This window comes from Podarcis erhardii (genome assembly GCF_964252035.2).
Source record: "Podarcis erhardii genome assembly, chromosome: 10".
Classification (NCBI taxonomy): Eukaryota; Metazoa; Chordata; class Lepidosauria; order Squamata; family Lacertidae; genus Podarcis; species Podarcis erhardii.
The window spans coordinates 17,508,963-17,535,929 of NC_138500.1; the positions used below are offsets into that span (position 1 = coordinate 17,508,963).

At 44.5% G+C, this 26,967-nt stretch overlaps 1 protein-coding gene across 1 annotated transcript; it reads right to left on the reverse strand.

Annotated features, from left to right (window-relative positions):
- Positions 1 to 2,115: 2,115 nt before the first annotated feature.
- Positions 2,116 to 26,004, reverse strand: TUBA8 (tubulin alpha 8; the record flags this gene model as incomplete). Its single annotated transcript, XM_081879442.1, has 9 exons — positions 25,782 to 26,004; positions 22,372 to 22,591; positions 21,375 to 21,523; positions 19,818 to 20,498; positions 18,669 to 18,959; positions 8,930 to 9,152; positions 6,541 to 6,689; positions 4,713 to 5,393; positions 2,116 to 2,409 (listed from the first exon to the last, which is right to left on the reverse strand). Exons 1-9 carry the CDS (start codon positions 25,782 to 25,784, stop codon positions 2,116 to 2,118), a joined length of 2,691 nt encoding a protein of 896 aa, XP_081735568.1. The 5' UTR covers positions 25,785 to 26,004.
- Between the last annotated feature and the right edge of the window lie 963 nt (positions 26,005 to 26,967).

The window sequence follows — 26,967 nt, forward strand, 5'->3', positions numbered from 1 at the left end:
GAAGAAAAGAATGTGAAATGTAAAAATCCACATATGTTGCTTGAAGAGATATTAAATTAAGTAATTTCTGGGATTAGTTTAAACTGGGAAATATCTGATTTGATTGATTTTTTTCTGGGATCTTAATTACTTAGTAAACTCAATGAAATTATCTTATTTAATTACAAATTGCCCATCGAGCTGAGTTCTCTGGGACTGATTGCCTCACTAAGTTAGAAAATTAAACAAGACATTCTTGTGTAACATTATATATATTTAAATATTCTTACGATATATATTTTATGATTAACAACATTACTTTATGGTAACAACAATGTCACTTTTTATGTAGAAAGGCATTGAAATGATAGAAGATTTTACTTATGTACATTCAACAGTACTTGTTTCTCCCCCAAAAAATGGATTTTTATTTTTATTTTTGGTAAAAAGGATGGGGAAATGCACTTAAAGGTGGAGTAACACTTTGTTGATGCAATGTTATGAGACCACCCACAAACAAATCAGAATGAATGCTCAATAAATGGTCAAGGTCTTCTAACCTCCTTGCAAAGTGGGTGCAAACAAATCAGGAAGAAGGCTCAATAAACAGGTCACCTGGAACGAGGAGGGGGCTAAAATGCACACAAGCCTAGCACATGTGAGTGCATAATAATAAAACTTTTTAAAGGCATCCCTGACATATCTCCAGAGGATAAAATGGGGAAAATGTTTTACCTGGAACAAGTATCAGAAAATCGGGCTGTCTACTGCTGTAGCTATGAAGGTAAAAGTAAAGGGACCCCTGACCATTAGGTCCAGTCGTGACCGACTCTGGGGTTGCAGCGCTCATCTCGCTTTATTGGCCGAGGGAGCTGGCGTACAGCTTCCGGGTCATGTGGCCAGCAGGACTAAGCTGCTTCTGGCAAACCAGAGCAGCGCACAGAAACGCCGTTTACCTTCCCACTGGAGCAGTACATATTAATCTACTTGCACTTTGGGGTGCTTTCGAACTGCTAAGTTGGCAGGAGCAGGGACCGAACAATGGGAGCTCACCCCGTCGCGGGGATTCGAACCGCAACCTTCTGATCAGCAAGTCCTAGGCTCTGTGGCTTAACCCACAGTGCCACCCGCATCCCTCACTGTAGCTATAAGGCAAGGGTAAAAAAGATGAAGAAGGCAGGACTATAGGAGCCTAGCCCACTTGGAGATATTCCATGCCCCCTTCCAGAATGTTGAATGTTCTTTCTTCCTTTTAAAATTCAACTTTGTAGCCTTTTTTGTCGAGTTATAAGCAGGTGCGTAGCCAATATTTTACCCAATTGCTTACAAAGAAATAATGCGGACTAATGTATTCCAGATCTTTTAGACTACTTGTGTTTCATCTGTTGCAATGATTTCCTACTGCCTTCAGCCTTCTCACTTCAGAATTTATGGCTATGAACCTGGAATGTAGGACAGTTGAAGCATAAGTCCTAACCAGGGATGCTGCAACAGCCCCTGAGTCCTGTGTCACTCGTGCCATACTGGTACTAACTGGTACTATCTGGCATTTTTTTTCTTGGACTGCTTTAAGAAAGGAGCAGAATACAGTGGTACCTCGCAAGACGAATGCCTCGCAAGACGAAAAACGCGCAAGACGAAAGAGTTTTCCGTTTTTTGAGTCGTTCCGCAAGACGAATTTCCCTATGGGCTTGCTTCGCAAGACGAAACGTCTTGCGAGTTCTTGCGAGTTTGTTTCCTTTTTCTTAAAGCCGCTAAGCCATTAATAGCCGCTAAGCCGTTAATAGCCGCTAAGCCACTAATAGCCGTGCTTTGCAAGACGAAAAAACCGCAAGACAAAGAGACTTGCGGAACGGATTAATTTTGTCTTGCGAGGCACCACTGTACTTCCTCCCCCCTCACAATATAAGGCATAATAAAGAAAGGAAGTCACTGGAAATTGGTTTTTGTTTTTTTCAGATGGATGGTCTATTTTTTATATATGCTGCAGGAGTAGGCACAAGGTCCAATCCACCAAACCCTTCCACTGTCCATTCCTCCATCCACCCCCCATGAAATGATCAGAAGCTGCTGTGCAGCAAAGCGTTTGGTGAGCTGTATTCCCAGTGCAATGAAGAGCTGCCCGGACCACCATTTTTAATACTCTTCCCCTTCATTTTCTTCTTCAAAGGAGTCTGTTCCAACTTCCTCGTAATCTTTCTCCAGCGCAGCTAAATCTTCCCGGGCCTCCGCAAACTCTCCTTCCTCCATGCCCTCACCAACATACCAGTGCACAAAAGCTCGCTTGGCGTACATCAGATCAAACTTGTGGTCCAGCCTCGCCCAGGCCTCGGCGATGGCCGTGGTGTTGCTGAGCATGCAGACGGCACGCTGCACTTGAGCAAGGTCACCCCCGGGAACGATGGTCGGCGGCTGGTAATTGATGCCAACCTGGAAACCAAGAGGAGGGAAGAAAAGGCAACTGTACAGACAGAAATTAAGCGTGGGCAGCGGAATGCCTCAGTTGATACTGCTGGCTTAGGAAGCCCCATTGTCATCATTCCCTCAAATAGCAAGCTCAAGCCTCTCCGGGGGAAGCAGAGTGGGAACAGCTACAAACAGAACTAAGGTTTCACTATGCCTGGGATATGCAGAAGTGCATTGCATTTAAAATCAGCCATGAACCCCCTAAAAAAAATTAGCTGATGAGGACTGCATATAAAGTAGTACCTCAGGTTACATACGCTTCAAGTTACAGACGCTTCAGGTTACAGACTCTGCTAACCCAGAAATAATACCTTGGGTTAAGAATTTTGCTTTAGGATGAGAACAGAAATTGTGCGGCGGCAGCAGGAGGCCCCATTAGCTAAAGTGGTGCTTCAGGTTAAGAACAGTTTCAGGTTAAGAACGGACCTCCAGAACGAATTAAGTTCTTAACCCGAGGTACCACTGTACGTATGAGTGGGAGAGGGGTTGGTTTGTTGTGGTTCTTATTTTTTACTATGTATTTTGAGGTTTTATATTGTCATTTTATGTTGTGAACTGCTCCGAGATCTATTGATGAAAGCAGTACAGTCATACCTTGGAAAGTCGAACAGAATCCGTTCCGAAAGTCCGTTTGACTGCCAAAATGTTCGAAAACCTCTGATTGGCTGCAGGAAGCCCCATCGGACATTCAGGTTCCAAAAGAACGTTCGCAAACCGGAACACTCACTTTCAGGTTTGTGGCGTTTGGAAGCCAAAAACATACATGTTCCAGGGTGTTTGACAACCAAGGTTTGATGGTATAATTTTTTTTAAATAGTCATACAGTGGTACCTCGGGTTACAGATGCTTCAGGTTACAGACGCTTCAGGTTACAGACTCCGCTAACCCAGAAATAGTACCTCGGGTTAAGAACTTTGCTTCAGGATGAGAACAGAAATCGCGCAGCAACAGCGGGAGGCCCCATTGGCTAAAGTGGTGCTTCAGGTTAAGAATAGTTTCAGGTTAAGAACGGACCTCCAGAACAAATTAAGTTCTTAACCCGAGGTACCACTATACTAATAATGACATAGGAAACTGCCGGAGACGGAGTCAGACCATTGGTCCATCTACTATTGCGTACACTGGCTGGCAGCATTTCCCAGCCTAACCTGGACATGCTTGGAATTGAATCAAGGAACTTGTGTGTGCATACCAGATGCTCTTGCCATAGAGAAGATATGGCCCTTCTCCATGCTAGGCTTGCACGTGCTCCCCCCACAAACTCTTCCAAGAAGAGCGGGATGGGGGAGGCTGGACAGTTCAGGTGAATGGACCTCTAACCCATCTGCCAGCATTCCAACTTGAAATCAGTGGGGTGGGGGTGGCTGCGCCTGTCAGCTTCCTCCTCCTTGATCTCAAAATTGCCCTTAGAGGACTGAGCAGAGAGGTGGAGAGGGGCAAAATTAGTCCTCCAAATGCAATTCCCAGCCACAAGGGTCCACTCAAAAAATGACTCTTGGTATGACTGCAGCACATACAAACAATACTTTTGTCACCATTATTATTACTATTATTATTATTATTATTATTATTATTATTATTATTATTATTAGTTTTATGTACTGAAGTTCTCACCCTGGGCCAGCAGGGGGATACAGTAGATAGTTTTCATTCAGGTCCACATATGCAAATAAGGGATTGAAAGTTACGTTCAGTGATTGGATAGTTACGGAAAATGGTTACTGTTGCGTTCTAGTGGAGCTCTATATAAGCAGGCTGGCTGAACCCTTCAGTTCAGTTCTGTTCTAGCCTGTGAATAAACAAGAGCTGTTTAAAGAATCGCTGTGTTGTCTGATATGTTCACCCACAACGTAATAATAATAATAATAATAATAATAATAATAATAATAATAATAATATGTTGTGCACTGTGGTTTGCTGTTGTTTTATTGATTGGAGTTTAGAAATTACTTATTGTAATTGTTGAGTGGATTTCTGTTTAATTTGAAATGCTGATATTTAATATTATTCTATATTATTTTAATGAATGTTGAATGTTATTTTATTTGCATATTGTATATTGTATTATGCATATTGTCTTATTTATATGATGTTAGCCACTCTGAGCTTGGCTTTGGCTGGGGAGAGCGGGATACAAATAAATTTATTATTATTATTATTATTATTATTATTAATAATAATAATAATTGTTATTATTATCATCATCATCATTGTGGGTGTTAAGATTTTAGTCCTACAAAAGAGAGCACCTGCTTGTCCCTTCTCACCTTGAAGCCAGTTGGGCACCAGTCCACAAACTGGATTGTCCTCTTGGTCTTGATGGCAGCAATGGCTACGTTGACGTCTTTGGGCACCACATCACCTCGGTAGAGCATGCAGCAGGCCATGTACTTCCCATGGCGGGGGTCGCATTTCACCATCTGGTTGTTGGGTTCAAAGCAGGAGCTGGTGATTTCGGCCACGGAGAGCTGCTCGTGGTAAGCCCTCTCGGAGGAGATGATGGGCGCATAGGTCACCAAGGGGAAGTGGATGCGAGGGTAAGGCACCAGGTTGGTCTGGAACTCAGTCAAGTCCACGTTGAGGGCGCCATCAAAACGCAGGGACGCGGTGATGGAGGAGACAATCTGGCTGATGAGGCGGTTCAGGTTGGTATACGTGGGGCGCTCAATGTCCAGATTGCGGCGGCAGATGTCGTAGATGGCCTCGTTGTCCACCATGAAGGCGCAGTCGGAATGCTCCAAGGTGGTGTGGGTGGTCAGGATAGAATTGTAGGGTTCCACCACTGCAGTGGAAACCTGGGGGGCTGGGTAGATGGCAAACTCCAGCTTGGACTTCTTGCCATAGTCCACAGACAGGCGCTCCATCAGCAGGGAGGTAAAGCCAGAACCTGTGCCTCCTCCGAAGCTGTGGAAAATCAGGAATCCTTGTAGCCCAGAACAGGCATCAGTCTGGAAAGGGAACCATAATGAATAATAATTAGGGGTTAACCAGTGGTGTTGTGAGGCAGGGATTGGCAGGGATGAAGTGCCACCACAGTGATCCTCGAATGATGGGCAGTATAATTGATTGATTGATTGATTGATTGATTGATTGATTGATTCACAGCCTGGACAATGGTGTAATCTCCTGGGGCACGGATATCCAATCATCTGTATATCAAATCTATTTTGTGGCTATCCTGAGTAGGGCTTTTAATGTGAGGGCACCTGCCGCATGGAACATGGACATATGCTATACAGCATGGGTAGGCAAACTAAGGCCCGGGGGCCGGATCTGGCCCAATCGCCTTCTAAATCTGGCCCGCGGATGGTCCAGCAACCAGCCTGTTTTTACATGAGTAGAATGTGTCCTTTTATTTAAAATGTATCTGTGGGTTATTTGTGGGGCATAGGAATTCATCCCCCCCCCCAAAAAAAAACATAGTCTGGCCCCCCACAAGGTCTGAGGGACAGTGGACCGGCCCCCTGCTGAAAAAGTTTGCTGACCTCTGGTATACAGCAACATTTTATGTTTTCAGCATATACACTTTGCTCAAGTGTTTAGATTAGTGATATTCATCACTGTGAAGCTGTGGAATTGTATTTTATGCTGGTTTTATATTATTTTATTATGTGCTGTGAGATTTTCATCCTTTTATATAATGCTTTGAGATTTTTAAATATGAGGACGTTTCTAAGTATTTTAAATTAAATAAATCAGATTTCCCCACCCCCAACAAGAAGCCCACCAAGCAAGCTAAGTAGAGGAAGAAGTAAGTTTCATTCATTTCTCTGCTATAGGTCCAACAGGGTTGGCCAGTGTCTTCATAGGTTCCTTAGAATATGCCCCAGGATTTCCTACAGCACAGGAGGTATGTGGCAAGCATGCAGAGGTTCCTTGGCCAAGAAGGTGGTGTGGAAAATATTTCCTCACAGTTATTGAGGAAATATTTCCTAATTTTGGAAAACCACTGATCTCTGAATAATGAAACATCCAGCCTCTGTCCACTATGGACCTAACTTCTGAGAATGAAATAAAAAATTATAGCCCTCCAGATTTCTGCCTCATCCTGCTCCCAAACCGCATATCACTTTACATTGGCAACCTTCTACCTACCAGCTTGCGAATACGATCTAGTACTATGTCGATGCTCTCCTTGCCAATGGTGTAGTGGCCACGGGCATAGTTATTGGCAGCGTCTTCCTTGCCAGCGATCAGCTGCTCTGGGTGGAAAAGCTGGCGGTAAGCTCCAGCCCGCACTTCATCTGTTAAGGAAAGTAAGCAGAGCGTGGTCAGAGTTTGTTGTGGACATGTTTCTTTAATGCTGATATGTGCCAACTGAATACCTTATATAGGATGCCGTCTTTGTTGTAAGCCAGATGAACTTTAAAATTATTAAATTATTCTGGCTTTCTCTGCGATTCTGAACAGAATTTTGTGGAGTCTCGGGTCTATGGAGGAATGCTGGGTGTGTGTTTTACGTTTTGTGTGCTTTGAGAAAGGATTGGTGGCTCCTGTTGATGTCAGAGTGGGACTTCTGGGGTTCGAGGCCTTGTGCTGTTCCCACGTTGCAGGTCTGTTTAGCAGTAGCTGCTTGGTAACAACTCCCAAAAGTGGAGAGAGAGAGAGAGAACTGCACGTAATATGTAGAGACAGAGGATGGATCAGGTAAATTAGCCTGGGAAATGGAAGGCTCTTCTTGGTTGCAGGTCAGCGCCAGATTTAGGGTGGTATGGGCAGGTTTCCGCATTGGGTGCCAAGGCAAGGGGGGCGTACATTAATAGTGATGTTGATACCTATATTTATATCGGTACCTACTGAGAAGGTCCACAAAAAAACAACTGTACCAAAAGGAATTATTGTGGGGGAAATTGAAATATTTAGTGTGGGTGGCGTCAAATTTTGTCCTTGCTCAGGGGACCAAATTACCAAAGTCCGCCCTGCAGAGGTTTCCGTCAGTAAAGAATGTGCAGTTAACTAGCAAAATTAAAATGAATTTACCTGATCCAAGCCCAGTCCATCAATATTCAAAATGATTGTCTCCCCAGCCCCACCCACTGCATTCAGATCATGTCACCAAGCAGCTACTGTTAAACAGTAATTAAACAGTAATTATTATTGTGCAAGGCCTTGAACCCTGGCTGTGATGTACAACAGAGGGCATAGATCTTTTTCAAAGCACTAAGCGGAACTAAACAAACTAAACAGAAACAAGCATATCCAGCATTTTTCCACAGAGGCATACTTGTGCATGATGCTTACAAGCCAAATAGGGTCTGCGTCAACACCCAAGGTAATCCCTGCTGGTTCAGACTAGGCCAGGGAACAGCAAGATTAATGTTGATGGTGCAGCGCAAGACAGCCATTGCTATGCCAAAAGAAGCTCCTGAGCTGATGCTTCTACTGATAACTATGTTGTATGCCCCTGTTGCTTGGGGTGTGGGTGTGCATGCATGTGGGAGCAAATGGAAGATGGCATGAGCTGCTCTTCCTTTGTGGCAAATACTTGTGTTTTTCTCAGAACACATAGCAAGAAATGTTCATGAAGAAACACACACACTAAGAGAGATATGCTACCTGAACCAAGGACATGCAGCTTTCAACATTTATGGGAGGGAAATCACAAATCCTTGAAAATAGATCTTGGTGCACCAATGTTTTATACACTCTGCAACAAGCAAGATAAGCTCTTTGTGCCCAACCTTGTGCAAGGTTGACTAATGACTAATGACTAATGACCCATTGTAATGGTTGGGTCTCTCCCACAAAAGCGAGACAACTCCAGCAGCAATTAACTCAGGTTTATTGCTCAAAACATACAAATCACTCTGGAGCTCAGTCACTCAGGGTCTGCTTCCAAATTAGCCGTTGCCAAGTCTGAGTTCCGCCCCTTCCTCTTCCCCTATTTAAAGCCCCACTTTTGCTTCCTTTCCTGTTCATGCCTCTCATTAATTCTTGCTCACCTGCGCATCATGGAATGGGCTATTTCCGGTGGCCCTCCCTCTGAGTCCGAGCTTAAACTGTCAGCCTGTGTCTTCTCCCTTGAACTCCCCCCTTCCTTCTCCTTGTTCTCGGAGCTCAGGCTTTTACTGCAACTAGGCTGCTCCTCCCTCTTTCCACATTCCTGCCTAATTACCTCCTCCTGTCTCTCCACGCTCTCCCCCTCTCTGTCAGCAATGGGATGCAGCTGACACCCATAAGGGAATATGAATGAACCCAGTATATGCAACAGCCTCATAGCAGGCTTCTGCTGAAGAACAGAAGACCTCTGGATAGCACAATAGATCTTTATAATGTGCCTTTATAATTGCGTGAGGAGGACTTCTGAAGGATATAACTCACACACACACCCCATGCTTGCATGGCACCAAGTTTCTTCAGTTCAACTGTTAAAGATGAAGGAACCCTGTTTGTACTCACATCATGTCACTCTACGTTGGTCACCAGCACTGTTATACATTAAGCGGTCTCATTTGCATTTGCTACTGCTAGTTATTCCACTGACCTACTACAGTGGGTTCTAGGTCCACCATGACAGCCCGCGGCACGTGTTTTCCTGTGCGAGTTTCGCTGAAGAATGTGGTAAAAGAATCGTCATCATTAAATTTGTTGGCTTTGTCCTGGAAAGTTCCATCTGGGTGGATGCCATGTTCTAAGCAGAAAAGCTCCCAGCATGCATTGCCAATTTGAACTCCAGCTTGCCCAACATGTACAGAGATACACTCACGCTGTGGAAGAAGGGGGACAACAGAGCAAAGGTCAGTAGAACAAGAGCACACATTGGGTCTGCCCATTCCCTCAGGTCCAGGGACAGAACTTCCTATCAGCTTCCTCCCTTTTAGTCTCAATTTTGCCTTACAGGGCTCAACCAGAAGGAGGGTAAGACTAGAATTATTTGTCTCCGCTTTTCATTGCTGAACCCGCTGTTAGGTTCTCTGCTTTTGACCCCACCCATCCCAACAAGCATCAGCCACCGTTGCTCACAGTTCTTCAACACAAAATTATATTCCTGGTGCCATCCCTACCCTTCCAACTTTCTTCATTTCATCAACCTCATTTAAAAGAAGAAGAACCACCAATTGGGAGTCACAAACTCTTGCCAACTATGGCAAATCACCAGTAGATCCCAAATGACTTTCACCCATCCAGTGCACCCATCCAGAACACAGCAAATATCCCCCTATAACTCAACATTGGGACATATTGATCAGATATGGCGGACATACTGTCTTTCAGAAAATCTTGTTCACCATTAATACTCTTATTATTAACGAAGTCATGACAAGCTTGTAAGAACACAGTGTCCTATAATAATTAATTCTTTCACTATCTGTGCAGTTGTTGCTATCTAATTAATTTGTAATTGATTATATCCCAATATATTGACAGATACATGTTGGTAGAACTTCAGTTTCTGAACTTAATATAATTATTATTAATAATAATCATAAATCTTCATTTAAAAATTTCTGAATCTGTACTACAATGACTATTTATTTCAATAATACAGAAGCAAATCTGTATCCATTCTCATCTGACAAATGCAAGCTAGACATTATGGAACCGGAGCAAAGCCAGCACATGAAAAAGTTTGCCACAAAAGCATTATTCGGTCTGGCAATATGGCAAAAGTTTGCACATTCCAAAATGGGCTCTGCATTCTCTGGTTGTGTCCATGTACAAACACTGTACAGGTGTACAAAGAACACTCTTGATCCCATATGGATTTTGATAGATCTTGAAAGGATACTGTGTGCCAAGTGAGTTTATTTTTATTCCTGACTGGGACCTGACTCAGCTTGATGGTATTTCTCCACCGGGTGTAACTTAAGAAGGGTGCAGAGCCTTCTGATTTCTTAACTCTTTTCTGGTGACAAGAACAGCAGCTTGTGCCCCTCCAGAAATACTTTATTATTTTTAATTTTTTTAATAATATTTATTTATTTTAACAAAAATACTTTCTGATCCAGAAAGTAGCATTGATTCTCACAAATTGGGGAAATTTTGTTATCAAGGACAGAAACACCATTAATAATAAACCCTTGCTTCCCTAATAATTTAGGGTGGCCAGGTGGAAAAGAAGACAAGACTTTCCTGCACCTTTGATAGGTGTACAGAATAAGGAATTTCACCTGCTGAAAACCCCTCTTCTACACAGCAGTTACGCCATCTTAGACTGCACATACACCATACATTTAAAGCTGGCAATTGTAGCTCTGTAGCCACACTAATGTCCTAGAGTCTCTCCATGAATGCCTGGTTAGTACTCTGGAAAAGAAATGTGAAAGCTGTTTGATGTATTGATTGCCTCAAACAATAATATGATGTTCTCTAAGGTCACGTCCAGATCACCAGTTTACTGAATATTTCTCCTGATTTGTTTGCATCAAAGCAAGTGTTATCCTACACTTTCCAGTGTCTTTTCCTGTCACATTCCTTGTAGCAAAAAGTCCGAGCTTTTGGGAAAGCATGATTTTCAGCCGGTCAATAAAGGAACAAAAAAACAAAAACAAAAAGATTTAAAAGCAATACAAAGAAACATCCAAGCCAGAGACTAAAATCATTGTCATGCTGCTGGAAAAGACAAATTAAAACAAATTAAACAAATTAAACAAATTAAAATGTCTACAATTATTCTGGAACCCACAAATAGTGGTTACCTATTATATCTCAACAGGGATACTGTTCCACAAATCAAGGGGTAGCTACATCGAAAGCCCTGCTCTGAGTTGATGTGGAGTCCATTTCTGATACTTTAAGGATTCTCAATGAAAGACTCTCCAACTCTCCAACTACTGCATATATAGGTGTGGGTGATCCTATAAGGTTTGTATTTGTGAGTTTGTAACGCCCAAGATCTATCTCTTTTCTTGGCAACCTTTCAATGAAGCCAAGAGCTTCTGATGACAGAAGCTAATCATTGTCAGGTGTCTGAGGTCATAAATAGATGAGAGGGTATCTTTCAAACTCCTATAGACTTGTGATGGAGGGAGTAATGCATTGTTTGCAAAAGAGCAAACAGAGGTCTCTGGTTCTCAAATTATGAACTATGTGTGTGGCCAATAGGCTGCCCATGGGGAGCCAAGCAACATAATGCTTCCAGGTCAGAGGTCAGAGCCAGTGGGGATGTCCTAGACGGGCAAAATTCTGTTGACCTTAGTCTTGCTAAGTGAATTATTTCAGAAACAGAAATCTGATTTCCTTTCCCAAGGTAAGTTTATTCATGCAAATTTGGCTGTTCTTACCTGAACACAAGTTGAAGAATACATTAGAGTGCACGTGGCTATGCTGTTGGCTAGAAAATGTCTCAGGTGAGAGAAGAGGTATAAGCTAATCTTTAAGCTTTGGATTACATCAGAACATAGAAAACTGCCTTATATTGAGTCAGACCATTAGTCTCTTGAGGCTAGTATTATTGACATTGACTGGCAGTGGTTTTCCAGGGGTTCAGAGACTCTTCCCAGCCCTATGCTATTCTAGGCTGCATCAACAGAAGTATAGTGTCCAGATCAAGGGAATTAATAGTACCATTCTATTCTGCCTTGGTCAGACCACACTTGGAATACTGTGTCCGGTTCTGGGCACCACAATTTAAGAAGGATGTTGACAAGTTAGAATGTGTGCAGAGGAAGGCAACCAACATGATCAAGGGTCCGAAAACTAAGCCTTATGAGGAATGCTTGAAGGAGCAGGGTATGTTTAGCCTGGAAAAGAGGAGACTGAGAAGACATGATAGCCATCTTCAAATATCTCAAGGGTGGTCACATAGAGGAGGGAGCATGCTTGTTTTCTCCTGCTCTAGAGGGTAGAACTCGAACCAATGGCTTCAAGTAGCAAGAACATCAGGAACAACTTTTTGACAGTAAGAGCTGTTCAGCTGTGGAACAGACTCCCACAAGAGGTAGTAGACTCTCCTTCCCTGGAGGTTTTTAAACAGGTTAGATGGCCATCTGTCATGGATGCTTTAGCAAAAAAAAGCAGTCTTCTACCAAGTCTGAGCATAGATCCATCCAGCTCAACATCATCTACACTAACTTGCAGGCCCTCTCCAGAGCCTCAGACAGAGGTTTTTTCCAGCCACACCTGGAGATGCCAAGAGTTAAAGTTCGGTCCTTCTGAATACAAAGCAAGCTCTCTACCTCTGAGCTACAGCCCTTTCCGACAGTAATTGTTCACAAGGGAGTTTCTAGGCTGCAAATCTAAACTAGTTGGAAACCAATTTAATCACCACGTCTTTGCCCAAATGATCTTAGGAAAGGGGCTTGAGAATTCTGCTACTTTGTAAGAAATCCCTTGCAACCTTCTGAGAGATTATACTTACGTTATGTGATTGTGAGCCATGACTATTAAACTGGTGTGAGACTGGTCTTAGTGTACAGACATTGCATTTATTTGCAAAGGCACTTTGTGTTACCCACAGCAAGAAAAGCAACTGACAAATTTAATAGATAATAAAACAATAATAGAAATGCCCTAGTTCAACTTCTGGCTCGGCCAAAAAAGAATGCTTTAGAGCATCCATAGCTGACCCAAAGGTAAGATTGTGAGACTTTGACCTGGAAACCCAAGCCCACCATAGCCAAGGAGTGTGACTCAGCAAGCCACTTGCTTTCAGCCCCATCTCTAAAATGGAGACAATATGAAGCACTTCATCAATTTTTTTAGACATTGCTCCCCGCAGTTGAATTGGTGGGAAAGCATGATTAATTTCGGTATAGAAACGTATTGGCAAGCACCCCAGGTTTTAGTGTCTCAGTTTCCTTCGTGGTGAAAATGTAGCTACTCAGAGTGCAATCCTAAGCAGGTTTACTCAGAAGTAATGCCTTCTGATTTGAGTGGGACTTTCTACCCACCCACCCTCTGAAAACGCACAGGAATGCAGTCATGGTGACTTCTTCCAGCTTGCTGTCTGCGCCAGAAACATTGAAATCTAGCCAAGGGCTACAGAAGAAGCTATCCCGTCCGAAATAAATCTCTGTTTGCCTCTTGATGGCCACGGCTGCATAGCAGAGCAAGTGGCAGCAGAGAGACTCTCGTTTCCCCTCGTTCTGTGGTTTCCTCATATCCCCTCTTGCTTACCATAATGCTCTGACTGATTCTCACTTCCCTTCTTGGTGAACAGTTAGAAGGCTTCGTTTCTGTTCTCTCTGTCTCTCTCCTACTCCTGCTGTATCACTTTGAGCTGTAAGGCAGGAGGAGAGGTGCCACTGGCACCAAGCACCTGCTCATGCCCTTCAGTGTCATAGAGCAGATGAGGAAAGAGGTCACAATTCCCACCACGCACAGCCCTTGCCTGATTACATCACCGGGCTCCTACATAGAGGCAGATAAACAGTCAACGGTGCAACCCAAGTGCACTGCTCTTCCACTCTCTGTGCATTTGTGTGTTTTCCAGCATGTCACACAGACTTCTGATTAAGATCCTGTCCTCTGGGTTTTTGTCTAGCTTGACTGCTTCTTTAATGGCCTTCAGTGGCTAGTGGCTGGTATTGAATACGTTCTACTGGCTCTTTAGGGCCCAATGTCTATGGGTAGCATACCTTCCAACATTTCTCCTGTCAAAATAGGGACATCCCATTCCTTAGCGATAGTTTTAGTATTTATGCCCCACACATCTTACTGGGTTGCCACAGCCGCTCTGGGCAGCTTCCAACATATATAAAAACATACAGTGGATGCTCAGGTTGCGAATGTGATCCTTCGGGCAGGCATGTTCACAACCCTCAGTGTTCGCAACCCGCAGCACCGTATCTGCGCGTGCGCGGGTTGCAATTTGGCACTTGTGCGCATGCACAAAGCACGATTTAGTGCTTCTGCGCATGCACAAGTGCCGAAACCTGGAAGTAACCTGTTCCGGTACTTCTGGGTTTGGTGCGGTACGCAACCCGAAAATGCACAACCTCAAGTGTCTGTAACTAAAGGCAGTTACTACAGTCTCCAGGGTCATATGATGGAACGAAGCAGAACATAAAATGATACCAGGAGTTCCCAGCAAAGGCCACTCTTTCAACCGAAAGAAAAGTACTGTGAAGAAGAGAGGGGACCGCAGAGATGGAGCCTGTGAAGTCCCCTTAAAAATTGAACCTATATGTGCTCTATTGCACTAACTAAGCTGTGAAGACTGACCTTGGGTCAGTCACAACTCTCAGCCTAACCCTTTCTGCTGGTAGCGGCTAGGGGCAGATTGTCACCTGGCACTGGAAATCTCTGAACCTAAACTTATCTGCATGGTATAGCAATGTCTGGTCAGTAACTATAGCTGAAAAAATTACACTCCATATACTACAAGTAAGGCAGGATAAAGTACGGCCACAGTCCTTTTAGGCCACCTGGTGGTCCTTTATTACCTAGGCATCTAACAGTGACATTCAGCATTATAGCATGAAAATAATTGCAGCTATTTGGACAATGTTATGATAATATAACATCATCTGAGAATCGCTGTTGGTATTAATTCCAGTTTTATGTATTGATCCACAGATATGCAAGTTGTTCCATTTATTGGTTTCTTGGTTTGTTGTTCTCCTTGAATTGTTTTTAAAAAGTTGAACCTAACCCGCTGCCAAACTTTGCAGATCTGTTTAACTTGCCTGGACACTTTTTCTGCTGGGGCTGAAATGTTTCTTCTGCTGGGGGTCCCCATGATAGGTTAGTTTCTCCCAGTTTCTGTAGAAGCCCATGAGGTTAGGAGATGTGTCTCAAATTCAGTTTAGCCCCTTGGTAATGGGGAGTGAACAATGGGTGTTAATTGGGAAGTGGCTGGTGAAGCAAGTGTCAAATGTCTCCTCCTGCTACTGACTGGTTCTCTCCATTCCACCAGGTTCCTCTTCTGCCAGCCATATCTATGACCTCATTGAAATCTAAGCACTCCAGCTGATCCATCTCGGCTTGAAGGCTTCTAGCATAAGCATATAAATATGGTAAAAGGTACCCCTGCCCGTAGGGGCCAGTCGTGTCCGACTCTAGGGTTGTGCACTCATCTCACTTAAGAGGCCGGGAGCCAGCGCTGTCCGAAGAGACTTCCGGGTCATGTGGCCAGCGTGACGAAGCTGCTCTGGCGAGCCAGCACCAGCGCAGCACACGGAAACGCCGTTTACCTTCCCGCTATAAAGCAGTACCTATTTATCTACTTGCACTTAGGGGTGCTTTCGAACTGCTAGGTGGGCAGGAGCTGGGACCGAAAGACGGGAGCTCACCCCGCCGCGGGGATTCGAACCGCCGACCATACGATCAGCAAGTCCTAGGCACTGAGGTTTTACCCACAGCACCACCCGCGTCCCGATAAATATGGTACCTCTTTCCAAATGCTTCCGGAAAATTTCTCTGCTAGTAAATGCAAATTGGCTTTAAAAATGCACCACACATAGTATTTATACAGTGGTACATTGGGTTAAGTACTTAATTCGTTCGGGAGGTCCATTCTTAACCTGAAACTGTTCTTAACCTGTAGCACCACTTTAGCTAATGGGGCCTCCTGCTGCCACCGTGCTGCCAGAGCACAATTTCTGTTCTCATCCTGAAGCAAAGTTCTTAACCCAAGGTACTATTTCTGGGTTAGCGGAGTGTGTAACCTGAAGCGTATGTAACCTAAAGTGTATGTAACCCGAGGTACCACTGTACTCCAATAAAGCTTCCCCACATAACTTCCACCTCCTCTCCTTTGTGTCGGAGGGAATGTGGGAACAAGGGTACCTATTTCCATTTGTGGTGGGAGTGCAGCAATTTTGGTTAAAGACTTTTGCAGAAATAAAGAAGATTATCAGGGTTTTGCTTTGTTCAATAGAGTAAATGAAGAAATTAAGACAAATGATCATGTCATGCAACAGTTCAAAAATGGAAAACTTTATCTGACATTTGGAGTAAATTTGGAGTAAATGAATTTCTCCATGAATAATTCACTGCCTTCTGTTTATTATATGTTATTATAGCTGAATGGGTCTCAAACCCTCAGTGAGTTAGGGACTTCTGCTGCGTGCAAAGACAGGTTCCAGCAAATTGCAGTCTTAAAATTGTAATCTTTTAGAACGTGTGCAGTATTTGGCTCATACTTTTACATTTTATATATGAATTTGTTGTTTGAAATGCTACAGAATTCACATTTCTTAAACAAATAAGGCTCTCGGTGCCTACTAGCTGTGATGGCTTTTTCAGCCTCCACTATCAAAGGCAATTTGCCCCTGGATACCGTTTGCTGGGAATCAAAAGTGCTGTGACACCTGGGTCCTGCTTGCAGGCTTCCCATTGGCTCATCTGGTTGGCCACTGTGAGAACAGGATGTGGGATGAGGTGGGCCTCTGGCCTGATCCGTCTTTTTACATTCTTATGGCTATTGCTACAATAGCAAAAAAATCATTTATTTATGTACTTTGCCTATACAAAAAGGTTACGTTTTTAAATCTCCAAAATGAAGTCTGAAGTGAGATTACAGTAGAGATCCAGGGCTTAACTAGAAATGTGGGGCAGCGGTGTCTCCATTCAATTATGATGAAATGGCAATCATTGTTACGTACTGAAGTTCTCACCCTGGGCCAGCAGGGGGATACTGTAGATAGTTATGCAAATGAAGGATCGAAAGTGACGTTCAGTGATTGGATAGTTTTAGAAAGTTGCTACAGTAACGTTGTACTGGAGCTCTATATAAGCAAGCTGACTGAGCCCTTCACTCAGTTCCTTTCTGGCCTCTGAATAAACAAGAGCTGTTTGAAGAATCGCTGTGTCGCCTGATATGTTCACCCACAACTTAACAATCATCATTTCAAAAGTTCAACATTTCTTATAGTTTTCCTTTGACAATTGGGGTTGCCATATTGCTTAAGACTTGCTTCATTTTAAAGGAGTGAGGCCAAGAAGGAATGAGGTGCCAGGAGGAAAGCAAGGAGTTCTCTGATAGCTTGTGCCCAAGGGGCCCTAGAAACATGGAACCAGTTCTGCTGCTCTTGAATGGCTCCTACTTATTTAAACTGACCTGTGCTGAATAATTACTTGGTGGACTGTGCTTTAGCCAGGAGGCCAGGCTGCCAGACCCCATCTGCGTACAGTGGTACCTCGGGTTAAGTACTTAATTGGTTCCGGGGGTCCATTCTTAACCTGAAACTGTTCTTAACCTGAGGTACCACTTTAGCTAATGGGGCCTCCTGCTGCTGCTGCGCCGCCGGAGCATGATTTCTGTTCTCATCCTGAAGCAAAGTTTTTAACCCGAGGTACTATTTCTGGGTTAGCGGAGTCTGTAACCTGAAGTGTATGTAACCTGAAGCGTATGTAACCCGAGGTACCACTGTACAGCTGAGAGCAGAACTCAGAAAGTGGTTTGTCTTCAACAAAATCAGGGTTAGACACACACCATACATTTAAAACACAGTTAAACCACATGGCTCCACTCCCCACCCACCCCCCACCCAAAAAAGAATCCTGGGAACTGCAGTTTACCTTTCACAGAGCTACATTTTCCATCAGCACCTTTAATCAACTACAGTTCCCAGGATCCTTTGTGGGGAGTCATATGCTTTAAATGTATGGTGTATATGCAGCCCAGGTCTCCTAGTTGCTCCTGATGTGGAAGCTTTTATAGGAGTCACCTGACCTGTTCTGGCACCCAATTGGAGGAGGTTTCCTTGGCTGCCTCCCAATTCTCTACTTTGGCCAGGGGAGGCTGTTCTCACACAAGCTGAATCCCTGCCCAATTTTCTTCAGCTCACCCATTTCCAGACTCACTGTAGGCTTGTATTATGATGCTGGCTGCCCACATTACACAGGCTTGTCTTAAAGGTTGACTTGGAATGCCTGCAAAAGGAATGCCTGCCATCATGTATGCAAGAGTGTGGCCTGACCACAAAACTGGTAGGAACCAGTTAGGAGAAACCTAACACTGTTAGAGTGAAAAACAACTCTGCATAAGGTACAAGGAGGGCTCTGCTTGTAGAGTAAAAGAAACTGGTTGGGTAATGTTGCATTTCAACGGCTGTGGTTGGGTGAAAACATGGTGGAGTGAAAGTGGTTGGCCAGAGGGTGAAACAGCTAAGACAAGATATTTTTCGTATATAGTGTTTTCTAAAACAAAGCTCTCGCAAACTCTTTTAACTCTGTCCTGTAATGCGTTACTGAATAAAGTCCGACCCATTGGAAATTTTTCATGAGCCTACACACGGAACCCCCAAGGGAAATTTCTCCCCCAAAGTCTACAAAGGCCCAAAGGAAGGGAAGAAACAGACAAGAGACAGTGTGGTGCACAGAGGAGCAAACTGTTAGATTTCCTCGCTGTCGAGTACCGACTCAAACGAGTCAGTTGCCACTTCCTCATAGTCCTTCTCCAGGGCGGACAGGTCCTCTCGAGCTTCTACAAATTCCCCTTCTTCCATGCCTTCACCAACATACCAGTGCACAAACGCTCTCTTGGCAAACATCAGGTCAAACTTGTGATTTAGCCTTGCCCAGGCTTCAGCAATGGCAGTGGTGTTGCTGAGCATGCAGACAGCACGCTGGACTTGGGCCAGATCTCCTCCAGGGGTTACAGTTGGCGGCTGGTAATTAATGCCAACCTGGTAGGATTAGAAGGAAAGGGGAGAAAGCAAGCATAAAGACACACACATAAATGGTATCAGTTCAAGCAACCAGCTCTAAATTGGAACCATAGAGGTAGAATAAGAATGAGGTGACATACTGCCTGTAGTTCTGGTAACGACTGATACCTTCCATCATAAATCTCTATGGGAACTGAGTGATGTCCCTCTATTTGTTGGCAACCCTATGGTGAACAGGTGGCGCTGTGGGTTAAACCACAGAGCCTAGGGCTTGCAGATCAGAAGGTCAGCGGTTCAAATCCCTACAACGGGGTGAGCTCCCGTTGCTCGGTCCCAGCTCCTGCCAACCTAGCAGTTCGAAAGCACACAGTGCAAGTAGATAAATAGGTACCGCTCCGGCGGGAATGTAAATGGTATTTCCATGCCCTGCTCTGGTTTGCCAGAAGCGGCTTAGTCATGCTGGCCACGTGACGCAGAAGCTGTATGCTGGCTCCCTCGGCCAGTAAAGCGAGATGAGCGCCACAACCACAGAGACATACGCGACTGGACCGAACGGTCAGGGGTCCCTTTACCTTTACCTATGGTGAAATAGTTTGCAAGGCAGTTCTATTTTATACGAGATATATCAATAGGGAATGGGATGGAGTGTGACTTTTTCTGGAATCACCAAACCACAGGTATGTTCACCAGCAATTCCTATGGCGTCCCCTTTCTCCACACTACATGTCTCCCCTTATCTGCTTTTTTTCTAAAGTAAAAAGCTTCAGATGTTCAGAAAAAGCCATTTTCTGAATCTTTTCCACAGATTCCTCTCTTGATAAACCTTAATGATTGCATTGGGACCCAGACTTCATGCCAATATGAATCTCTCCTCACCTTGAAGCCAGTTGGGCACCAGTCCACAAACTGGATTGCCCTCTTGGTCTTGATGGCAGCAATGGCTACGTTGACGTCTTTGGGCACCACATCACCTCGGTAGAGCATGCAGCAGGCCATGTACTTCCCATGGCGGGGGTCGCATTTCACCATCTGGTTGTTGGGTTCAAAGCAGGAGCTGGTGATTTCGGCCACGGAGAGCTGCTCGTGGTAAGCCCTCTCGGAGGAGATGATGGGCGCATAGGTCACCAAGGGGAAGTGGATGCGAGGGTAAGGCACCAGGTTGGTCTGGAACTCAGTCAAGTCCACGTTGAGGGCGCCGTCAAAACGCAGGGACGCGGTGATGGAGGAGACAATCTGGCTGATGAGGCGGTTCAAGTTGGTGTACGTGGGGCGCTCAATGTCCAGATTGCGGCGGCAGATGTCGTAGATGGCCTCGTTGTCCACCATGAAGGCGCAGTCGGAATGCTCCAAGGTGGTGTGGGTGGTCAGGATAGAATTGTAGGGCTCCACCACTGCAGTGGAAACCTGGGGGGCTGGGTAGATGGCAAACTCCAGCTTGGACTTCTTGCCATAGTCCACAGACAGGCGCTCCATCAGCAGGGAGGTAAAGCCAGAACCTGTGCCTCCTCCGAAGCTGTGGAAAATCAGGAATCCTTGTAGCCCAGAACAGGTGTCAGCCTGTAAAGGGAATTATCATTTAGGTGCTTTCCTCACACTTGCAGAGAGCTTTTTTATTACACCAATGAGCTTGCGTAAATAAGATACCCCTCCTGAGTTCTGAAATGTTAGAGTCCAGGAAGGACTGTACATTGTGAAAAGTATTTTAGTCTGTTTAAGTAGGCAGACAAAGGGGTGGATATTCAGCACCAAAAACATTAGGAGAGGATGGAAACTTTATTTCTCTTTCCATGCAATTGGCAAATGTGATATTAGGATCCATGTCCTACCTCACTATTCTTCAACACTGCTTCCCCATCCTTGTATTAAACGGCCCTCCATTTTATCTAGTCATTCTATAAAACAAGTGTTTCTCCATCTGAATTAAAGAAACACCCAGGTGTCTGCTTAGTGTGGTACAAACTGGCCTCTCCACATCCTTTCTCAACCAATCAGAAAGTGGCTAGGAGAAAGGGATGGATGGTGTATGTGTCCATACATATGCATGAGTGCATTTCTGTGTGCATGTCTCTCTCTGTGTATCTACTTTATTTTAATTTTTGTTAAATATGTATATCGTCCTATACCCATAGATCCTCAATCAATAAATCTACTGATTGACATACGGTAAATATCTATTGTAAAATAAGATGATATATTGACTGACATAAACATAATCATTAGAATGAACAAGTAAATTAGAGCTATGACACTCTCCTAATTAAGAGAGATATCTGATGGGTGGAGTTGGCTCAGGTGGACCAAAGGGGGAACTTCTTTTGTTTGCTCCTCAGGTTCTCCAGGGACCCAGCCAATGCATTTCTGGTCTCTTTGAAGTGCCATTCAATATAACATTGTAGCCTACCAAAACATGCTTTCAGTTCCGTTGTGCCTTACCAGTTTTCGGATGCGATCCAGTGCTAGCTCAATCCTGTCCTTCCCAATGGTGTAGTGACCACGGGCGTAGTTATTAGCTGCATCTTCCTTGCCAGTGATCAGCTGTTCCGGGTGGAAAAGCTGACGGTAGGTGCCAGCCCGCACTTCGTCTGTGAAAGGGGAAAGGAAGCGTAAGGCCTTCCAAAAGGAGCTGAATTTTAATACAAGGCAACCGAACTCTGGATCTAGATAGAAAACCATGGCCTGGTATTTCAATTAAGTGGTGAGGAACCTGTTGCACTCCAACTCCCATCAGCCCCAGCCAGCATGGTCAATGGTCAGAGATGCTGAGATGGTCCAACAACATCTGCTGGGCTACAGGTTCCGAAGTATCTATTAGCTGGGGCATTGCATAGAAAGCTGTGGCTTCAAAGAGTTGAATAGATTGATTGTTCATACCATTAGAAAACAACTTTTGTTTTCTTAAAGGTAAACGTAAAGGGACCCCTGACCATTCGTGGCCGACTCTGGGGTTGCGGTGCTCATCTCGCTTTACTGGCTGAGGGAGCCGACGTACAGCTTCCGGGTCATGTGGCCAGCATGACTAAGCCGCTTCTGGCAAACCAGAACACCACACAGAAACGCCGTTTACCTTCCCGCCGGAGCAGTACCTATTTATCTACTTGCACTTTGAGGTGCTTTCAAACTGCTAGGTTGGCAGGAGCAGGGACCGAGCAACAGGAGCTCACCCCGTCGCGGGGATTCAAACCGCCAACCTTCTGATAGGCAAGTCCTAGGCTCTGTGGTTTAACCCACAGCTCCACCCACGTCTTACAGCTGAACAATTCAGTAGGGCTTGACTACACACATGGAACGGAAGATTCATCTATTAATGGTTATCCCACCTAAGGCATATTCCGGGATTTGGAAACCTGAGGCCCATTGAGGAAATGTGGCCCCCTGAGCCACTATATGATCTCACAAGCATTTCATGTGACCTGAGACAGCCTGAACTCACCGACTACAGTTTGCTCCAAGTCCACCATGATAGCTCGCGGCACATGCTTCCCGTTGCCAGTCTCTCTGAAGAACGTAGCAAAGGAGTCATCATTATTGGGATGGTTCTTTTCCGCGAAGGTGCCATCTGGCTGAATTCCATGCTCCAGGCAGAAGAGTTCCCAGCATGCATTGCCGATCTGAACTCCAGCCTGGCCAACGTGAATGGAGATGCACTCACGCTGCAGAATGGAGAACAGGGTGAAGTCAGAAGACACGACACAGACTCTTTGGGACAGGTGCATTCCTTTTTGCACCCTGTAAGTAAGTAAAGGTAAAGGGACCCCTGACCATTAGGTCCAGTCATGGCCGGCTCTGGGGTTGCGGCGCTCATCTCGCTTTATTGGCCGAGGAAGCCGGTGTACAGCTTCCAGGTCTTGTGGCCAGCATGACTAAGCCGCTTCTGGCGAACCAGAGCAGCGCATGGAAACACCATTTACCTTCCCGCCGGAGCGGTACCTATTTATCTACTTGCACTTTGACGTGCTATCGAACTGGTAAGTTGGCAGGAGCTGGGACTGAGCAATCGGAGCTCACCCCGTCGCGGGGATTTGAACCGCCGACCTTCTGATCGGCAAGTCCTAGGCTCTGTGGTTTAACCCACAGCGCCACCCACGTCCCTACCCTGTAAGTAGTTTCATGCATATGCTTGGAAGGGTTTATTTATTTAAAGTTTGATTTCCCACAACAATCCAGCTGCAGAGTCACTCTGAAGCACTTAGTCAAATTAAAATGGTAGCTAGACCTAGTTGCTTGGCACTGCTGGGACCACTGAACCAGAATTGTCTTAGAATCAAAGAACTGTAGAGTTGGGCGGGACCCCATGAGTCACCTCTCTTCCTCTATCTGTCCCATCTGAATTTGGAGAGGCAATTGAGGTGTTAGACTGCTGCTTGGAGCCAGTGATGGGCTGGATGTGAGCTAATAAATAAAGGCTGAATCCTGAAAAGACAGAGGTACTGCGTGTTCCGAGTTCTCAGGTCAAGGAGGTGGGGAGACAGCCTGTCCAGGACAGCTCTGCAGTCCCCTGGAAGGAGCAGGTCCTCAGCTTGGGTGTGCTTTTAGGTTCAATACTATCGCTGGAGTGGCCTCTGTGGCTTGGAGTGCCCTTTTCCAGCTCTAGTTCCTTTTGGACAGAAATGACCTGGCCACTGTATTGCGTGTAATTTCCAGATTGGGTTATTGCAACGTTCTTTACACAGGGCTGCCCTTGAAGATGATTTGGAAACTTCAGCTGGTTCAAAATGCAGTAGATAACCCAAGTTCTGGTTTTATGAGACGCGGGGGGTGGGTGGAACCATCTTTCTATGCATTTTCTCCATACCATGCAATTTTTATACCTCTGTTATATCCCCTACTTAGGACTCAACTACATTAGTCAAAAAACAACACTTTGAAAGTGTTATAAACATGCAACACCAGATGGCGCCAGAGAGCAAACAAATTTTCTATGTGATTTTTACATAGGTTTTTTTTTCCTCTTTTGTTATAAAACGATTTAATTTCTGACTTCTTTATAGCGTTTTTATTCCTGTGTGTAAATCCGCCCTTAGTCACCTTTTCTCTAAATGAAAAGCTCCAAACACTGTAGCCTTTCTTCATAGGGGATCTACTCTATCCCATTGATCACTTTGGTGGCCCTTTCCTAACATTTCCCTTCTACATTCTCCTTTTGGAGGGGTGGAACTGTACACAGTATTCCAAATGTGGCTGTACCATTGATTTGTATAGCAATATTGTTGCTATATTGGCAGTTTTATTTTCATTTGCTTTCCTTATGATCTCTACCATGGAATTAACCTTTTTCACAGCTGCTGCACATAAAGCTATCAATCACTTTTAACTTTTAGATAATTTTTATTGATGTTTTCAAATACACACACACACACACACACACACAAACACGCTAGATAAACAATACTGAACCCCAGTATCTTTTTCTGGACCAGTTCAGATGCCATTAGAGTTATGTGGTTGGCATTTTTTGCTACAGTGTGCATTGCTGACAGCTGGCATAAATAAAATCAAGGGGAAAGCTTCAGTCAACATCAAGTGGCAATGTCTGAATAAAACAGAGAGGGATTGAAAGCCTAACCAATATTTGACAGCTCTCTCTCATTTATCATCATTGTAGAACATGATGCAAAAAGTAAACCAAGAATGGATTATATTCAAGGAGTACCTGAAAAACTACTGTGACAGCAAAAACCTCCTGGCAGATCTTGAATGAGTCTTGCATTGTACAGACAATATATGTAAACTTAATGTTTTTATTTATTTATTTTTCCTTTTTTTGTTATCAAAAAGATTTAAGAAAATAATATATTAATAGGATACTGTAAAAGAGAACAAGTGTAATTTAGTTTTTGTTTTTTAGAACAATCGGAAGTCTATTTTAGGTCTTTTTTTAAAAATGTATTTTTAATTTTTCTGCGGTATGGGATGGGATACAAATTGTAATATATTGCTGTATAATTTTGTAAAATATGTTTAATAAAGAATTCAATTAATGGAAAAAAGAACATGGTTAAACTATGGAACTCACTAGATGTTGTGATAGCTACCAACTATGACGCCTTTAAAATGTTAGATAAATTTAGGTAGGATAAACCTATCAGTGGCTCCTAGACCTGCTGGCTATTTTCTATCCCCAATGTCAGAGGTCTTATACAGTGCTCCCTTGGGTTACAGACGCTTCAGGTTACAGACTCCGCTAACCCAGAAATAGTACCTTGGGTTCAGAACTTTGCTTCAGGATGAGAACAGAAACCGCGCAGCGGTGGCACGGCGGCAGCAGGAGGCCCCATTAGCTAAATGGTGCTTCAGGTTAAGAACAGTTTCAGGTTAAGAACAGACCTCCAGAACGATTTAAGTTCTTAACCTGAGGTACCACTGTACTAGTTTCTGGGAAACGTGAGTCAGGAGTGCTATTGCACTCCGATCCTGCTTGTGGGCTTCTCCTTGGCACCTTGGAGAAAAGGGTGGGATACAAATGCACTCAAGTCATTCAGCTGCTGGCCTGGAACAGCTGGCTGCTGCAGCATCAATGTTGCCATCACAGAACTGATGTGATGGTGGATAAAATGTCAGGGTGTAGATCAGGGAAGGGAAACCTGTGGCGTTCCTGATGTTCTTAGACTTCTAACACCCACCAGTCCCAGCCACCAGGGCCAATGGTCAGGGATGGACTTAAAAGCCCAGCAGGATTTGGCGGTTCCCTAACCCTGATCTACACCCTGACATCTACACCACATCAATCCTGTATTGTCAAACTGCTTTGATCTTCTACCCTTTCAATAGTTCTGAAGCAGAGGAAAGCTTCTCTCCCCTTGGGACCTTCTATGTGCAGGAAGCTCCCCCTTCCCTCCTTACCATGGTGCCTCAAGTAGTGCTCACTCTCGCTCCCGATTAGCAACAGCAGCTGTGGATGTTGATGTTCCCACTGCTGTCTCGCTCTAGGCAGCTGGGTGCCAAGGACCCCAAGCCATGCATGCCACCCCCAGGGAGTGCCATTGAGCATCACAGTGCAGGGCAGGAAGGTCATAATCACCCTTGGCAACCTCCCCTTTCCTGCTCCTGCCATTTACATCACTGAACACTCACTCACTCTCAGGTGGGGGGCTCAGCAGAAGCCGTCTGCCCATGTCCCCTTCCCCACCTGAAATGATAGGAGCGCCTTCCTCTTGGCTCTGTTTTATTCTCTGAGCAGAACCGGGTTCTTTTCCTGGGACTCTGCCACTTCTGGCTTTGTGTAGGGGTGGTTTGTTTGAATGCTTCTGCCATGGACAAGTTTTTTGGGGGAAAGCTCCTTGCATGCAGGGAAATATATTTCAAGGAAGCTGGGCTGAATCATTTCCTGTGTAGAAGGAGTTACCTGCCCCCACTGGGAAGAATTCAAATTTGCAAATACCTACCTGCATCTTGAAGTAGTAGAGGCCATGGAAAAGCTTTCCCATTTGATTCTACTGAATGCTCATTTTTTTTCTGAGTTCAGGACATTGAATCTGCTGAGTAGACCTTGGAAGACACATCACAAATCCAACAAAACATAGGTATGTGGAACCTGTGGCCCTCTAGATGTTGTAGGACATCTTTCATCAGCCTCCACCAGCCAATGACCAGAAGTGATGGGAGCTGGAGTCTAGCAGCATCTGGAAGCCACAGGTTGTCTGTCCATCCCTCAGCTAGCACCTATTGTTTGCCATCAGCTTTCTCTGTCATCTTCCTATCAATGGGTTGTCATCTAGCAGAGCTGTTCCAAGGGGGATTCTGAGGGGAGGGAAGGGCACTGCGCTGGCCTAGAGCAACCAGTTAGTTTGCAAGGCACCTTGCTGATAAAGTCATTTGTGTTCATTTCAAAATAGATCCTGTTCTCATTGTGAAGTCTATGGAAGCCTTGGTAATAATAATAATAATAATAATAATAATAATAATAATAATAATAACAACAACAATAATAATTTTTATTTATACCCCGCCCTCCCCAGTCAAGGCTGGGCTCAGGGCGGCTAACAAGCAATAATAAAAACAAGTTGAATGAATACAACTTAAAAACAAA